The sequence below is a fragment of the Nelumbo lutea genome, chromosome 6 (genome assembly GCF_056320005.1).
Source record: "Nelumbo lutea isolate HS-2025 chromosome 6, American lotus-T2T, whole genome shotgun sequence".
In the NCBI taxonomy this organism is placed as follows: domain Eukaryota; kingdom Viridiplantae; phylum Streptophyta; class Magnoliopsida; order Proteales; family Nelumbonaceae; genus Nelumbo; species Nelumbo lutea.
In genome coordinates, this window is record NC_142689.1 from 52,612,704 (window position 1) to 52,631,180 (window position 18,477).

At 39.2% G+C, this 18,477-nt stretch overlaps 1 protein-coding gene across 2 annotated transcripts; it reads left to right on the plus strand.

Moving 5' to 3' along the window:
* Positions 1-1,354: 1,354 nt before the first annotated feature.
* On the plus strand, positions 1,355-17,658 carry LOC148848903 (DET1- and DDB1-associated protein 1-like). 2 transcript variants are annotated; one of them, XM_088951458.1, is made up of 4 exons: positions 1,355-1,944; positions 3,926-3,986; positions 17,166-17,227; positions 17,337-17,658. In XM_088951458.1, exons 1-4 carry the CDS (start codon positions 1,861-1,863, stop codon positions 17,424-17,426), a joined length of 297 nt encoding a protein of 98 aa, XP_088807584.1. In that variant the 5' UTR covers positions 1,355-1,860; the 3' UTR covers positions 17,427-17,658. The 2 variants fall into 2 exon arrangements, with proteins under 2 accessions (XP_088807584.1, XP_088807585.1); XM_088951459.1 differs by having other exon boundaries at positions 1,726-1,944; positions 3,929-3,986.
* The last annotated feature ends 819 nt before the right edge of the window (positions 17,659-18,477 follow it).

Genomic DNA, 18,477 nt, shown 5'->3' on the forward strand with positions numbered 1-18,477 from the left:
GCGAAAAAGAATGGTTGCAGGCCTATCGCTTGCCACTACTAGCTTGTCGCCGACTTGCTACTGTTGGATATTGCTGGTTGTTGAATCATTGGTGTCCATGGTTGCTAGCTTGAGAACTGTAAGAGTGGGAATATGATGAAGATTGAAGAGAGCCAAAGAGGGAAAGGCTAACTCGATTAGTGACTTAGGAAGTGAGTTGGTTGTTAAGACTTTTGACATCATTCTAGTTTGCCCATTATTTAAATTTAAGTATATTTGTTAGTAACAAAACAGTTATAAAGGCTACAACAGCATATTTAATGGGAGAAAGGACATATACAACTTATCTTTCAGAATAGGTAAAAAATAGCCTATGTACAAGTGTTGCTCAAGCTTGCATTATCCTGTATTTTTAATAAGACATCCTAGGCGGTTCAGGCATTTCGTCGGATACATGGAGTTGTATTGGCAACACAATATTTTCTTTCTGAAGTAGTCACGTGTGGATCTAATGTTTGCACTGTAGCAACACATGAGTCTCAAAACCGCCATATGACTCGGTCTAAGAACCGATGTGAATGCGGCCATAGGCCACGAATCTCAAAGTATGGTCCCTTACCACACACAAATCACAAAGAAATGATCCCCTACCACAGACAAGGTATTTGTACATATTTCAGAAAACTACAGATTTCAATAAAGAGCACACTCAGTTCGTCTGTAGAACTCACTACAAAAGCGGAAAAAAAAAAACCCCGCAAAATCGACAAAGAACAGACTGTGTTCTAGTAAGACACTATAGATTCCTTCAGTAAAAAACAAAAAACTCACCGACCTCAGTATTGTTTAGGGTTTATTGATGCTAAACAAACAAAAAGGGGTGTTAAGAAAAAAAAAACTCATTGACCTCCATCAGACTTCTACCGAACCTCTACTGTTCGGTATTTGCAGCGACCGCCGTTGGTGGCAATGGCAACGTCAGGCTGTCGATGGATGGCACTCGTCCCTCTTCTCTTTCGATAGATGGGGTTAGTGTCTGAGAGGGATTGACTTAAGTTAAAATCAGGGATAAAAATGTAACTTCATATAGGGGGTATAAAAGGCATTTGACCTTTTGTGTCCATGTTTAATGGTTAAGAGTACACTTAGTCAATTGTTAGAAAGAGTAGTCAATTTTCAAATAGTAAGGGTAGAGCTAGTCAATTAAATAAATCATAAGGATAATTTAAGAAATTTATCCTAAATAAAATACTTATATTTTATATTATATTAAAAGTCGGGCCGATTTAGGCTCGGGCTGAGTTTTTTTTGCAAATCCCCAGTCTGGCCCAAAAATTATTCGGATTTAATGTTTTGGGCTCGATTTCAAACCCGCGGGATTAAAAGCATGTACAAGCCGTCCGGAAACTGCGCTGGGCCGTCGGGATACTGGGCCGATGACTTAGGGAGGGTTAACAAAAGCAATCTAATTATCATTCTCTAGTTATTTTAACAAAAGCAGTCTACTTCATTGCAATTACCGAACTTAGGGAGGTTTCAGCAACGGTGAAAAACTTAAAAAAGGAGGTTTCGGCAATTTATTCCAACTAATAATTCTCCCACGGGCCACGGTGAAAAACTCCCAGACTCCAGAGGACGCACAAGGAGGAGTTTCCAGTAATTCTACGTTTGATTTCCAGGGAGGGCAGTTTGGTCTGTTCCGCTTCTCCACCTGGTAAAAAACTGTAAACATTCCGTTTCCCTCTTATTTTCCTGTTTTTTTCCCCTCCCGGGCTTCCTCTCTCCTTCGCTCTCTAGAATGGAGCTCTAGCTCTCTCTCTCTCTCTCTCTCTCTCTCTCTCTCTCTCCTCGATCGTCTTCACTTTTCTAGAGCAGCTTTTGATGGGGTCTATGCTTGGTGATTGGCCTTCATACAATCCTCACAATTTCAGCCAACTTCGACCGTCGGATCCCTCCAATCCCTCTGTAAGAACTAGCTTTATGTTAATATCTTCGTTTTGTTTCCTAATTTTAGCTGACTAAAAGTACGATCACGTCTTCCGTATACTTTAATTTACGAGTTTTCGCCTTGATTCGATTCCTCTCTCTCCGTCTCTTTCATTTTTCCGAACTTTGCACGGTTTTTGTAGTTTCGGTCCCTTTGCTTTGCTAGCTTTCTTTTCGTGCAAAATCAGGGTTTGCAGTATATTTACTTTCTTGTATTGCGAATTTTGAGGTCGATTTTTTTTTTTTTATAATTATTATACAATCGAGTAATCGACTGAGAATTGGTAATCGACCTGAAATCTTTATGTGAGAAAAGACCTCCTGTTGGAGCGCGAGTTACAATGGTACTGTGGAGACTAGTATATACTATTAGAGGAGATCCTTTAATATTATGTATTGATGCTTTAGTTTATCCGTTGAAAACTTATTATTTATAGTAAAAGAATTCCTTCAGTGCTGATGGCTATTAATTAAATAAGGAGAAAATTTGTGGCCATCAAATTCATCTGTTAGGTTTAAACCGGTTAAGGTCTTTCTTTCCCAATAAGGTTGGAAAAAAAAAGATTGTAAAATGCCTATGGTCATTATACAAATCTAGCTCACAGGTAATCCATTTTTACATTACAAAGTATCTATGCTTGTTGAATTCCTTTGGTAGTAAAGTTTTACCATGAGTTTCTTGTTTATAGCTTTGATCTAATGCACTGGTTATCCACTTCTCTTTTATTATTTCAAAGTTTCCTTATAAAGAAATCAGGGAGACCATCACCATTTTTGAGATTTTCAAGTAAGTATAATATGAAAAGCTTACCAGTTTAGTACTAGATTGCTCGGTTTAACCCCACAACTAGCAACACTTCATTTCAGGACAGTAGGCAATTAGAAAACAAAAGTTCTCCATTTTATAGACCCTAGATTTGCACCTCTCTCCCTCCCCCCCCTCAAAAAAAAAAAAAGAAAAAGAAAAAGAAAATGAATATTATAAAATGCCTATTACTAGTGACCTATATGTTCTACAAAGTACAAACTTGAAGAACTTTCTTCTAACTATACAGCTCCTATCACAGCCAAGAAAAAGGAAAATCTCATATATTCTATTTTCGGCACTTTCTAGTTTTTAAGGAGGAGATTGCTGTGTAATAGATGTCCTTAAAGAGAGCCCTTGGCATCTTAGGTTTTTGATTAGAGATACTAAGATTTTGGCTACTTCACTTAACAGCTTTTTCAACTGGACTCCCAGGGTGGCCAGTGTTCTCTAGCTGATTGATTAGCAAGGGATGGGATGGGGAGGTCAATCTGTGTTTGGGGGGGGGTCCAGGTCTGGCAGTTCCTGCAGTAGTATTAATTCTGAATTGTGTACTTTTAATTTTTTCTCAGTTGCATGCTGTATGATTGAAAGTTTATTTCTCTCCCCTGTCACTAGTCAAATGTGCAGGGATACTACCATATTTACATTAATAAAATTTCTAGTTGTTCTTGATAAAAAAATGATAGCAAAAGGAAATTTAGTAAAATGACAAATAATGGTCTTTTATAAACACTAAACAAAATAAGATTTTATATAAACTAGAGATTTAATATAACAGGTAAACAGGGTTCTCCTAAAAATACTTTCTTTCTTAAGAGAGTCATTTTGGTAATGCTTCCGCATTTTCATTTTTCTTTGTCATGGTGCTTACCTTCACTTTTCAATTGCCTGTCTAACTGCGATTACTTCCGCAACTATTTCCTCCTGTTGTTTCTGGTAAGTCTTTCAAGATGATGGATTTTTCTTATTAGCTGTTCATTAGTGTTTGCCCATTTCTGAAAGCATATTCTCAATTTCTCATAAGATTTTGGTAGAGGTTATAATTTGTGGTTTCAGTTTATTTTAATTGAAAAACAAAGAAAGTAACAAGTTTGCATCCTGGCAATTTTCTTTTTGGTATAGGCCTTAATTCATGTTCTTGTTTCTTTTCAGAAGATTACACCTGCCACTTATCATCCTACTCATAATCGGACTGTTCCACCCCCTAATCAAGGTTAGAAATAGATTGTTTATCTCACCCTATCATTTTCTTGCTAGCATCTACTTTTTCTTGAAATGTGGTTTTAAAAACGTTAAATTTTAAATTAATTCTGCTAAATGGGTTTATAGTATAATTCTTGGTTGCATAGTATTGGAAGTTTCATGCTAGAAGTTCATACTTTGTGATATGCTGTAGCTATTGTTCTGGTTCCTTATATTCTGTTGCAAGTCAAGAATGCAAGCTTTAGTGGTTGACAAGAAATTTTGAAGTTTTTGTCAAACCATCTTGTAGATATGTTAGTTGAATACCTTTGTCCTGATTGGACATGGAAAAGGTTTTTTTTGATGAATGGACATGGAAAAGGTTGTTGCACATGCTGATTGGGTGTTCAAGACAATTCAGTTATCATGTAAATATCATCAATTGCATGTTTAAACCATGTACTAGTGCTAGATGATAGATAATTATAATCAGTGTGGATACCTTTGTCCTGATTGGACATGGCGAAGGTTGTTGGACATGCTGATTGGATCTTCAAGACAATTCAGTCATCATGTAAATATCATCAATTGCATGCTTAAACTGTGTAGTAGTGTAAGATACATAAATATCAAATTATTCAAATAACATATATATACCTAAGATCTAGAAGGATTGAGGTTTTCTACTATATGCAATGCTAGATAAATCCATATATTTCAAATCACAACCTTCTGGTGTTTCTAGAGAATAGCTAATTAGATATTGAGTTGTTTGAGTATTTGGTGGTTCAGTTTGCTAACTTTATGCCTTGGCATTGACTAGCGCAAAAGCTTTACCAATGAACATTCTTAACATGCAAAAGTGGCAACTAAAGATGGGAGCTCAAAGAATGTGAAATAGAACTAAGGAATATGGAGAAAATACTATGATCTTTACATGGATAATGAGATAAAACTATAACATGCACATCATCATCATCATCATCATCATCCATGCCTTATCCCAACTATATCGGGTCGGCTGTAAAACCATAACATGCGGATACATATAATTAATTCTATACATCAAAATTCAGAAAGTATACTCTCCTAATTCAGCCTGAAATGTTCAAAACGAAGCATTTCAAAGTCCTTCAACATTACTGCTCATCTTATTTAAGTTCTTTCAACTTTTCCAAATAGTGTACCGGTGGATGAATGCTTCCTTTCAAATATCCTGCTATTTATCTCTTTCTAGGATCCTTTACAGTTTACAAGGAGCATAGGAAAAGAGGTTCTGAAGGATTGTCCAATGTCCACAGTACTCTCTCATCAGTCAGGAAGAAATAAGAGAAGGCAAATCTTTCCGAAAAACTGTAGAAACTAGAAAGTGAGCCCATTCCTCAGCTTTTTATCAACAGTACAATAGTAGATGGATGATCAACTCCTTTGCATAACTGCATGTGTTCTCCAAAGTTCTTCCAAATGAATAATTAGATCTCAGGAGGAACATGGCACTTCCGTATCCTCTTCCATGGGAAGGAAATCTGCAGCCAGGCCTTAGAGGACACCATAAAAGGACTTAAAAAGGAAGATAACATTCCAATATGCTTTCCAACTTTTTTGCTGGAATATGGCTCATAGGAACATTAGTACTTGGAAGCAAGGTTCAAAGTGTTGGTACACCTGATATGCATCAACTTGTGTATATCAGGTGTTTCAAAGGTACACAACTTTCTTTCTTTTTCAAAATTTTACAGGGGTCAGTCTTTGGCCTGCCTACGCCCTGAAAGTTGTCAATTCCTGAAACAGTTGTTATTTAGTGTATTGATGGGCCAAAATTACGATATAATATGCCTGATATGGGAGTTTGCTGCTTTTGCATGGTTGAAGGGGATTCAGTGGGCACATTTTTATCCATTATGGTTGTGTCTCAAATGGTAACATATCTGGTGTATTGCATCAATACTTTGGGCCTTGCTTGGGAGCTGTTAAAAAGAAGTCAGACGTAATATGCCCTGCTAACATACTGGGGATGGGGGTTTGCTGCTTGCTTTTTGCATGGTTGAAGGGGATTTGGTGTTAGTGAACATCTTGTTATCCATTATTTTTCTGTCTTAAATCTGGTAAAACTTTACTACTAAATCTCAGTATTTGACATTTTAGTCACAAGAATACGTATGGCATTTATTAGAGGCTGGTATTCAACTTTGTGTTCCCTTGGTGCAAGGAGATTATATGTATCCTTAATGTGGCATTTTGAGGTGTTCTTTGTAAATTGGTGCTTATCCCCTAATTGGTGTGTTATTTGTAAATCTCAGAATGAGGACCGCCACCACTTATTGATCTTTTGCTCCTTCGCTACAACTTTATGGAATTGGATTCTTACGTTGTTTGAGTGTAGGTGGAACCTGCCATCTGATACTAGTTTGTTGTTTAGTTTGTCTATTTTTGAATGGCACACAAAGAGAGGGAGAATTATGTGGAAGTGCATAAGAGCAGCTTTGTTGTGGACAGTTTGAGAAGAAAGGAACACCAAAATCATTTGTGAAAAAGAAAGGAGCTTCTCGGAAGTTAAAGAATATATTTTGACAAGGGCAATTCAGTGGCCGAAAACTCTAAAGATCTTTGATGCATACTCTTTTGATGACCCATGGAGAAGTTGGTTAGCAGTGGCTAATACTTCTACTAGGAAGGACAGATATGGGGTTGAATGAATGCCACCGGGGAGGAGTTTATCAAGCTGAAATTTGATGGAAGTAGCCGAGGAAATCCATGACTTTCAGGCATAGGAGGAGTGCTGAGAAACAAAGATAGTAACGTGATATCTTTGTACTCAGGTCCTGCGGGTGTGGGAGACTCTTTAAGGGCCGAATTACTGGTTGTTGTACAAGGAATCCAGATTGCAAATCAGCTAGACATAGAGCATTTGATTATTGAAGGGGATTCCCAGGTGATAGTGGGTTGGCTGAAGGACCCAGACACTGTGATTTGGGGTTTTAGAGATCTTCTGAAAAAGGTTAAATGGTTAACAAGGAATATGACAATCAAAGTCCAGTGTGTAGGCAGATCAGCAAACTCATTGGCTGATTCACTTGCAAAACAAGGGGTTTCCTAGGATACTTTATTTTGGGTTTCAGTGTAATTTCTTTCGTACTTATAATTCTGTAATTAGCTTTAAAGTAAATGTCGCATCTCGTGCCTTTCCACGGGTTGCATGTAACTCTTATTTGCTGGTGTAATAAAATTCACTCATTTATCAAAAATAAATGTGGCATTTTGAGGTACATGGAAGAAAGGAATGCTGGAACACTGGAAAAGAAGATATCCTATCAGTCTATGATTGATCCTTTGATTATTGGGGCCATACATTGCATACAAATATTGGAGATCTTTATATATGAATGAAATCTATTGTGATTGAGTGGTCTTGAATGAGAAATCATATTCTATAGAGAAGAGATAGTGGTGATTTGGTTCCTGTCCTGAGAATTCTATTAAGATAAACTTTGACAGTTGCTCTATAGGCAACCTAGGGGCCTTTGGGAGTTGAGAAGAGCTGAACTTTTATGACCGATGCATGTTCGCAATCTACCATCAGTATCTATGGGGCCACCAGAAAGTTGTTGTTGATGCTTCCATATATTGATAGGATAGGTGAAGGATAGTATGGGCATTATACTGCCAAATTAGAATGTGAAATCTTTGGCTTATAGACTGATTTTCTTTTCCATTGTATTCCTAGATTTATCAGCTCTATAGTTGATAGTCTTGCAAAGTAATGCACTAAGGTGCATTGAGTGAGCTAGCCTGGGATAATGTTTCTGTATATTGATTTGATTGGTCATTGAGCAGCCCTGGTTCTTTTCTTTTAGTGTGCCTTGGACTCTATTTCTTCCTTTGTATATCAGATACACAGTTTCTTGGATAAATATATGTGACATTTTATATTAATGAATTTTGCCATTTTTCATAGAAAAGGAATCTGAAATAGCAAAACAAGATTGGTAATCCAAAGACGATATTAACAAAATAAAGGTCAAACAAAGATCCCTCTCCTCTTGATGAGAGAACGGATAATGTTTTTTCTTTCTGATTTTAGCACTTGGTCCCATCAAAGAAAGAACAAACTCCTATGTAGTGTATTTGTTAGAATGTTGGACCTTTTCACTAGGACCCATCTTTGCTAATTGTTAGAATGCTCGAGTCAGGGGTATTTTGATCATTCTGGTGTATCTTATTGAAAGTGAAATGTCTATTGTATCTGAGTTTAAGTTATGTGTCCCATCTTCTATGAGGGACATAATTGTCTTTCTTGTAACTCAAGTTTTTTATGAATAAAAGTTAAGTGGGTTGGCTAGGAGAGGTACTTTTGTACACCCTCTCTTCTAGTCTGGCCGAATACTCTTCTCCTCTCCTTCTTCTTCTTCTTTCTCTTTTCTTTCTTCTTTCTTCTTCTCTACTTTGACCTAGAAACAACTAGGGTTTATTCACATGGTATCAGAGCATTAAGGTCTGGTGTTCGTTTTCTTGCTGCTGTCTTCTTCCTGGGTTTGCCGCCAGCTTTGCAGTAGGTTTCATCATCCTACAACTGATTTGATTGAAGACTCGATAAAGGGCTGAAAAGGAGTTGTCGTTTTGAGGGCCTGGAGGTGAGAATGCCTCTGGCCGGTGCTGCGGTGGTCGTTGAAGTGGTATACTAGACCCTCTATTCAGTGTACGAAGAGGGCTGGTCGTATACAGGTATGGACACTGCTGTTGTGTGTTCAGAAATGGACTGTGAATGCTGATTTTTTTTGTGTGCTTCGAAAGTTAGTTGTTGTGGTGCTGGGTGAAATTGATACACATATCAGTCATGTTTTCTTTGTGTGTTTTCTTGCTCACATGTGTGCTGAAAGAAGAGTGGTAGATTGCTGATGTCCACGACAGCAGTGGTGTGGTGTTGACTGTGTTGTGGTGGCTGACATATCTATGTTTTTAAATGCTTAAAAGTGAACCCCTAGACCTTGTGTGTAATCAGTTCTGCAGTTTGCAGAACAAGTGTTCGATGAAATGATTGAGTAATTTCAGTAGTGGTGTGTTGGTGGTAAATGGTCCTGCAGTGTGCAGTCCAAGTGTTTGATGTGTTGACTGAATGATTTCAGCTTTAGAGTGTAGTGTGTAATGTGCAGTTGAAGAAAGTGGGTTGGTGGTATTGTAAGTGAGATAAGTCTTGTGACAAGTGTGAGACTGTGGTGTATATTCAGAGGAGACATAATTGAGATGGCTTCAACTGTAGTTGGGAATGACAACAAAACATGCATCATGCTCTCCTCAGATTATCTAAGTGTTCAAATGACATCCATCAAGTTGAATGGTGAGAACTATGTACCATGGGCAAAATCTGTGGAGGTGTTCTTGAAGGCCAGGAGGAAAGTAAAACATGTGAGGGAGGAGAAACCTTCCTCTGATTCTCCTGGATTCAGTGATTGTGAACAAGATGATGCACAGATAATGACATGGCTTTGGAACAACATGGAACCAAAGATTAGTGTGAACTTCATGTTCCTAGATACAGCCAAAGAGATCTGGGATCATGCTAAAAAGTTGTACTTTGGACAAACAATACAACTAGGGTATATCAGTTATACCAAGAGTACTTCAATTTGAAGCAAGGAAGTCAAAGTTTAGAAGAGTATTATGCAAATTTGAGAAACATCCGCAATGAGCTAAATGTGTATCACCCTCTCACATCAGATGTCCAGATCCAACAACAGCAACGTGAACAACTTGATGTGATTAGGTTTCTTGTGGGCTTGAAGGCTGAGTATGAGCCTGTCAGAGCACAGATATTGGGGGGATCAGCTCTCCCCTCACTTGAAGAAGCTTTTGCCCGTCTTAAGAGGACATCCATTGAGCCAGTGGAACATTCTTCCTTCTCTGATAGATTTGGTTTGGTAGTGACTAAAAGGAGTGGTCGTGGAAGTAGAAGTGGTGGTGGCAGCAGTGGCCCTCCAATCAACCGTGGTGGACACATGTTTAACCGGGCCAGTGGCCGGACTGGAGGCCATGAGTCAGGGGGAGGCCGTGGAAAAGGAAGGGGTAATGCTCAGAGAAAATGTACACATTGTGGCTTAGAGGGGCACACAGTTAATTTCTGCTATGATTTGCGTGGTCCACCCAACACTTGGGCTAACCATGTTACATTTAAGAGTAGTAGCACAATTACTGAAGGCCAGCAAACTGCACCAACCCCCTCCACACCCACTTGTGCTTCCGGGCAAGAAATGGTGAGTGTACCACAGGCAATATATGAGCAGTTCCTTCAAACAACTCAGCAGAACACAACTACACTTGCCCATTCAGGTATGACTTGTTTAGCTTCCAAAGCTTCACCCTGGATCATTGATTTTGGCGCCTCGGACCATATGTCTGGGACTCCTGATGTATTTTCTTCCCTTTCTTGCACCTCCACATCTCAGACAGTTACACTTGCTAATGGTTCTACATCTCCTATTTGTGGTGTTGATGATGTTGATCTCTCCTCATTGTCTTTAGCATCTGTTCTATATGTTCCTAAGTTCCCTTTTAACCTTATGTCTGTTAGTAGATTAACCAAGTCCCTTAATTGTTCTATAACCTTCTATCATTCTTCTTGTGTGTTTCAGGATCTCAAGACGGGGATGAAGATTGGTGGAGGGCATGAAGCCGGTGGTTTGTATTACCTTGATGATGGTGGCCCTCTAGTGACTTTTTAGTCGTCTCTTACTCCTCTCCAATGGCACTGCAGACTTAGTCATCCCTCTCTAAAGGCTTTGAAGTTGCTAGTTTCTTCCTCGAGTCATCTTTTATCATTAGATTGTGAGTCATGTCAGTTGGGAAAACATCATCGAGTCTCATTTAGTCCAAGAACTGATAGTCGTGTCTCAAGTCCTTTTGTTTTAGTTCATTCTGATGTATGGGGTCCAGTTAAAGTGGTGTCATACAATGGGTTTAAGTATTTTGTAATCTTTGTTGATGACTTTTCAAGAATGACATGGATCTATCTTATGAAAGACTGTAGTGAATTGTTCTCTATTTTTCAGAAATTTCATGCTGAAATACGCACTCAATTTGGTGTTCATATGAAAATACTTCGCTCCGATAATGCCAAAGAATACATCTCCTCATCATTTCAGCAATACCTAGAACATTATGGAATAATTCATCAAACTTCTTGTGCCTACACCCCACAACAAAACGGTGTAGCTGAACGGAAAAATAGACATCTTCTTGAAACTGCTCGGTCCTTGATGATCAATATGCATGTCCCAAAGCATTTTTGGAGTGATGCTGTTCTTACATCATGTTTTTTGATAAATCGGATGCCCATGTCAATCCTTGGAAGTCAATCCCCTTTCTCCATGTTGTTCCCCACTTTGTCTCCCTTTCCTCTCACCTCAAGAGTCTTTGGCTGTGTTTGTTTGGTTCAGCACTTGGGTCTTGGAGTAGACAAGCTAGATGCTCGGGCTACAAAGTGTATTTTTCTTGGCTACTCAAGGACTCAGAAATGGTACAAGTGTTATAACCCTAAGTTTCATAAATCGTTTGTGTGCCCTGATGTCACCTTCTTTGAATCAGTTCCCGTTTTCTCCAATGTCGGGGTCTCTTCTTCTCCCTCTGTGGTTCCTCTTCCTATTCCAGTTGTGGACCCCCTTCCCGTAGTTCCCACTTCTACTGCAGATGCACATCATATGCCGGTTACTACAGAGAGGTCGCCAATTACTCAAGTGTATACTCGCAGAAGTGCTTCGGTTCCTCCTCCACTTCAGCACCCATCGACAGATCCTGCTAGTGCCCCTTCTCCCTCAGATCTTCATCTTCCTAATGCTTTGCGGAAAGGTAAACGTACTTGTACTTCTCATCCCATTTCAGACTATGTTTCCACTACTCACCTTTCTGCTTCCCATTGCAAGTTTATATCATTACTCTCATCGGTTCCCATTCCCAAGACTGTACAGGAAGCCCTTGTCTCTCCAAGGTGGCGACAAGCCATGGAAGAAAAACTCTCTGCTCTACAACATAATCATACGTGGGAACTCACCACCCTTCCTCCTGGTAAGCACACTGTTGGGTGTAAATGGGTCTATACAGTGAAGCATCTTCCTGATAACAGTGTGGAACGATTGAAGGCACGGTTAGTGGCCAAGGGCTATTCTCAATTATATGGTGTGGACTATATGGAGACATCTCTCCTGTGGCTAAAATTGGTTCAGTTCGGGTGTTGATCTCATTGGCTACTATGTATGATTGGCTTCTCCTACAACTTGACATAAAAAATGCCTTCCTACATGGTGATATTGTTGAGGAGGTGTATATGGAGCAACTACCAGGGTTTGTTGCTTAGGGGGAGGCTAGTAAGGTGTGCAGGTTCAAAAAGGCAATCTATGGACTGAAACAATCTCCTCGTGCATGGTTCGGCAGGTTCAGTGAAGTGGTGAAGGCCTTTGGGATGAAACAGTGTCAGGTTGATCATTCCGTGTTTGGCTATAACTCGGAAGATGGAAACATCTTGCTAGTCGTGTATGTGGATGATATTGTCATAACTGGAAGTGACAACAATGGAATTGACAGGCTGAAAAAATTCTTACAGGACCACTTCAATACGAAAGATCTGGGGAAGCTAAAGTAATTTCTCAAGAATTGAAGTTGCGAGGTCAAAACAGGGGATCAACCTATTTCAGAGGAAATATGTTCTTGATCTACTTGAAGAAACAGGGTTGTTAGGTGTTAAACCAGTAGAGACTCCTATGGAACTCAATGCGAAGTTAAGTGTGGATGTAGGCGAAGAGTTTGATGATCCTGGAAGATACAGAAGGTTGGTGGGAAAATTGAACTACCTGACCATTACCCGACCAGATATATCATTTGCTGTGAGTGTTGTGAGTTAGTTTATGCAACATCCCCGGGTTCCTCACTGGGAAGCTGTTCTGAGAATTGTTAGGTACCTAAAGGGTGCTCCAGGTTGTGGTTTGTTATACCAAAAAGGAGGACATCTTGAGATAGTAGGGTACACAGATGCTGATTGGGCTGGCTCTATATCAGACAGGAGGTCAACCACAGGGTATTGTACCTTTCTGGGTGGCAATCTTGTAACGTGGAAGAACAAGAAGCAAACAGTGGTGGCAAGTAGTGCGGAAGCAGAGTACAGGGCTATGGCCCATACCACATGTGAACTAGTATGGCTGAAGAACCTAGTACAGGAGATGGGTTTCTCAATTGACAAACCCATGAAACTATAATGTGATAACCAAGCTACTGTTCACATCTCATCCAATCCTGTCTTCCATGAAAGAACTAAACATATTGAAGTGGATTGTCACTTTGTGAGAGAGAAAGTGATAAGTGGAGTAATAACTACATCTCATGTGAGCTCAGGAAATCAATGGGCAGATATCTTCACAAAAGGATTGTCTCGGGGAAGAATAGATTACATTTGTAACAAGCTGGGACTATATGATATATACTCTCCAGCTTGAGGGGGAGTGTTAGAATGCTCGAGTCAGGTATTTTGGTCATTCTGGTGTATCTTATTGAAAGTGAAATGTCTATTGTATCTGAGTTTAAGTTATGTGTCCCATCTTCTATGAGGGACAGAATTGTCTTTCTTGTAATTCAAGTTTTTTATGAATAAAAGTTAAGTGGGTCGGCTAGGAGAGGTACTTTTGTACATCCTCTCTTCTAGTCTGGCCGAATACTCTTCTCCTCTCCTTCTTCTTCTTCTCTCTCTTTTCTTTCTTCTTTCCTCTTTTCTTTCTTCTTTCTTCTTCTCTACTTTGACCTAGAAACAACTAGGGTTTATTCACACTAATGATGTGCCATCATTTGCTATTGGAGCTTGCTTGCATGCTAGTGTGCACATTCATTTGTTACCATGCATGGGTGCTCTAGACCAGACTGGCTTTTGAGCCTTTTTTATACTAAAATAAAATTTCATTAAAAATAAGAGCAATTACAAGGGGAAGGTGATAAGAAACCACCCAAGAGAAAAAGGAAAAAAAAACCCTACAACAAAATCAAATCACTCACAATCTACACAAACCCGACCAGGAGAGAACGGATTGTAGAACATCAACACTCAAACTCACTTTCAACATATCCGACCCAAAAAAAGCAACCCCAAGGAACTCTTCTCAAAGACAGATCTAATCCTTTTCCAGGCCTTCACTCTCAACCCACTTTCTACATCTCTGGCTTTTGAGCCTTTGCCTGCTGCTATTCACTTGATTACCACACTAATGTGTTCACTTTGTTCATCATGCTGCTAACTCACTCCGGTTTTCAAGAAGCAAGCAATGGTGTTGCTCAATATAGCATTCTAGTGCACATCGACTTTTTTGTCTTGGGCATGTCTCAGTTTTGCAGCAGGAGCTTGCTTGAGGCATCCTAGCTGGAACAAAATAAAACGCATTAACTTCAATAAGAGATGGGGAGGGGGGATCTGGACACCCTTGCCATTGGACCTTGGATGGTCAACTTCTTTTCCAGGTTTTTGTATTATTAATTTAATCAACTAAGAATTGTATTCAAGGTGTGGTATTGCCACACAAGACTTATTGCAGATCCTCGATAAGTCTTGTGTCCTTTGTGATGATCATCTGGAGTCTACGGATCGTCTCTGCATTCATTGCCTGTTTGCTGCCCAGGTGTGGTATTACTTCTTGAAGGCTGTGGCCTGTGGGGATATGTTGGGTCATGCCTAAATCAGTTAAGGAGTTGCTCTGTAGTTGGAAGCTCAGTAATTTGAAGAAAAGAGGGAGACTGGTCTGGCTTTCTATCCCGGAAGCAGTGATTTGGGCTATTTGGTCTAAGAGAAATAACATAATTTTTAAACAAAGAGTGAGAGGGCCTGAGGAAATAGTTCAGATGGCTGTTGGTAAACTGATCTCTTGGATTTCAGTCACCCCAGAATTCAGACACGTAAATGTAACTCAGTTACTGAGAGATCAGTCAATTTGGTGCTTGTAATGGGGGTTCTCAGGCCTGCCTTGTTGTTGGCAGGTTCTGTTTTTGTACTTTTATTAGTTTGATTTAATAAATTTATCTTACCTTTTCCAAAAGAAAAATTGTATTCAAGGCTTAGCCCCCAGAACCAATTGTGATTGAGTCCCCAAGTAGGAGGAGATTAGCATTGGGACTAGCTTGCTTTTATCCTTTGGTCATGGGTACAATGAGTTTGGCCCCTATATGATTGAGGCGGTCTCATTTACTTGGGCCATGCATAAATGTCCTCATATCTTCAAGGCCCAAGGACATCAAAGGGTTTTCATGTATATACGAGCATGTGGCTAAGGGTATCTGGCCGAATGTGACCGTATTAATGTGGCTGTGGAAGGGAGCTTATGGGAGTCCAAGAGGGCACTGAAGATCCCAAATAATTGGTAGCATCTGAACTGAAGTATAGGTAGAATTTTTTAATTAAATATAAAAAATTGATCAGAGAATTTTTATTAACTGGAAATAATAGAGAAGAGAAAGATACAAGTAAAGGGTTTAGCTAGAGAGGCAGACCACTCAAAACAAAATACCGAACAAGGTAACCATGGTGTAGCAATTATTAGAGTGGTAGAATTAATTTTAGGGAGAATGACTGATAACCCCAGGGTCAATTTGTAGGCTCAAAGTACGTTTGGGGTAGGTGCCAGTTCGGAATTGATGCCAATTCACGGGCGGGTATGGGTGTATAGAGTATGGTTTTTGGACCTTCTAAATGTTTATGGCTTTGCAGTGGGAATCACAAATCTGTATTAGGCCTGTCCGTACTTTTCTGTTAATTTTATCACCATGTCTGTGGTGGGAAATTTATGTCATTCTCCTTCCCAAATGTGCATCAGCTTTCTGCAGAATGGTTTTTTCTTTTTAGCAGTTGCTATAAATGGTTTGTCTGAAGGCATGGTTTGGGTTCCCAAATGGAGAGGAATTGAATGATTTGGAAATGGAAATTTTTGTAACTTGCAATTCTTCTGTGGTCTTTACTGTGAATTTCCATTAGCATCTAGGGAAGATGAGATGGTTGAAGGTTGACAGAATTTTTCTTTGCTAAATTCTTTGCTTTTTGCCCTTAAGGAAAAAAAGGGAAGTTCTTCCCTTGCATGTTTCATATAGAGAATTCGCATCCTCTCAAATGTGGCATCTTTTTATGCAGATGTGAGAGACCATATATGGACAAAATCTAATCATCAATCATCACATTCCCAATGAATGTTCTGTGTGCATATTGAGCAAAGATTAGTTCGACATTTGCTTATAATACATTGTTCCTTTGGTCATAGGGTGTCATATTTGTTGATGGTTTTGGATAAATGGGCAATTCTGAATAGCCCAAGAATGATGCGAAATAGGAGGGTTGTATTAATTATTAAATTAGAATTTAAAGGAGATGCATGGAGGAAGCTTTCATTGCCACAGCTTCAGTTCATTATATTTTGGGTCTTTTTTTTTTTGGATTTCAGGGATCTTATATTTGAATGGGACTGTATTAATAACTCAACTTTAAATGTCTTTACATGGTGTTTGGAAGCGTGGGCGCTTTTTGGGACCGATTTTCAAGAAAAAATGCCCATGCTTCCAAGACCTATTTTTCACAAAAAAACGTTTCTGCCACATAGGCAGTGAGCAACACTATGCTGTTTAATAAGGTGATTTTCATCACTGTTTTTCATGTATGTGCTGACAGGTAAGAACCACATAGGATACACATCAGTCAACTGTTGGGGGAAACAGTTCACCGATGCTTGGCGTTTCATGTATCGGTGGGGTCCCGATTTTCGAGGCATGTCTGATTTTTTAATAATCGGCTGAACCAAACAATGAGATACATGGGTGTTTATTGAAACGCCTATGTGGATCTGACGTGGCACCGTTTTTTGAAAAACGGCCACGGTTCCAAACATCCCCTTAATTACCATACATCATGAAAGTGAAAGTAGATATTTTGCAATTTAAAATAGTTATCAAATAATACTATTGATTGCTGACTGGTACCATCAAACTAGTCTGACCTGCTGATCATATCGCATTGACCCAGTTGGTTCTCTCTGGTTTGTCCTCTAAATTTGGGTTCAGATGACTGATTCGTGATTAGCAAGTTTTGTACCAAATTGTTTCGTTGAAGCTCGATAGTCATGCAGCTCTTTATTTTGTCTTGTTTATTCCTTGCGATTTTCTGATACATTTGTGGGATCCGCTGCCTAACTTCTATACTACCTACCAGTTATATCAACTGAAGCTACGAATATTCTTTTGGGACAGTTCTATCAACGTGCTGAGGAGAAGGTTTGACTTCACACTTTGCATTACATCACCATCACACACATGGGAGCTACATTTTAAATATTCTGTTTTTAATATTTTTTTTAGATTCTTACGGTTGATTAATTTGCAGTTGAGACCTAAAAGAGCAGCCTCAGAGCATCTGATTCCAGAGCACGGATGCAAACAACCTAGGGGTTCTTTTGCAGATTCGTCCGGCTGAGTCTTTTCATTAAAACGTTTGAGTTTTCTGCATGTCGAGTTCTTACTATCAAGGACGTTTGACTGTTAATTGAAATACAAGTTGAGTGCTCGCTCGTTTGGTTTTCTCATTTGTGTTGCATGTTTTGCCAGACATGTAAATCGTGTACTAATAGTTTCTAAACAGAACAAATTAAAAGGGGAACGGGGAAACTCGTTCCCTGATAGAATCAACGAAATGATCTTTATGCAAACGAGCTCAACAGTTGATCAAGGAGATAATACAGTTTTTTTACCCGGCCAATTCTCTCGGGATCTCCAGGACCTGGGCCCATGATCCAGTCCATGATTTTTTATGACAAGTGGCTAATTGAACTCCAGATTTGGTAATCAAGAAAAAAGAAAGTGTAGTCAGAGATTCAGAGTATTGGATTTTAATCTTATAAGAGATTAAGTCCAATTGATTTGATTTGTCAATTACATGAGAAATTGCACTTACACACTTGATTGAAAAATTAGTTTTTCTCTTACAAAACTTAGTTTTGAACTTGTTTCACATTGAAAAATTATAAACTTTGTTTTTTGTATTTTAATATGAGCTAACTTACACGTTTTAGAAATAGTAGAGGAGAGTGGGGGTTTGATATTGCGTAACGCGCGTGCGCGTGTATGCGGCACAATGAGGCGCTTTAGAGGCGCGTTTTGTTTGCATCCGTGTGGTTCACGAAGGGCAACTTTGGTTTTGGTGCCATGTTGATCGTTGATCACTGTTGATGAGATCGAAATCAACTTTCCCTCTTTCCCTCTCAGTCCGGTTTGCTATAGTCTCACAAAAGATTTTTTTGGAGATTTTTCAACTTTGTTGGTTACAGATTTTCGTCCAAGGTTCTGTTGTATTCTGAGAACGGATTTGCCTATAATCCAACAACAAACTTGGTGAAACTGAATGGGGGCAAATAACATTTTAAGGATAGTATCTTTAGACACGTCTCAAAACTTCTCCAAAGTTATAATGACCCAGAGCTCCTTATTTCGGTAGATTTTGGGTTACTTTATTGTAGATATCTGCTACA

What these genes read in the sequence shown, in the direction of transcription:
- LOC148848903 (XM_088951458.1), top strand. Translation starts at nt 1,861, where the DNA reads ATGGGGTCTATGCTTGGTGATTGGCCTTCATACAATCCTCACAATTTC. An exon ending in CGGATCCCTCCAATCCCTCT is followed by an intron (nt 1,945 to 3,925) that starts GTAAGAACTAGC and finishes GTTTCTTTTCAG; the next exon opens with AAGATTACACCTGCCACTTA. An exon ending in ATCAACGTGCTGAGGAGAAG is followed by an intron (nt 17,228 to 17,336) that starts GTTTGACTTCAC and finishes ATTAATTTGCAG; the next exon opens with TTGAGACCTAAAAGAGCAGC.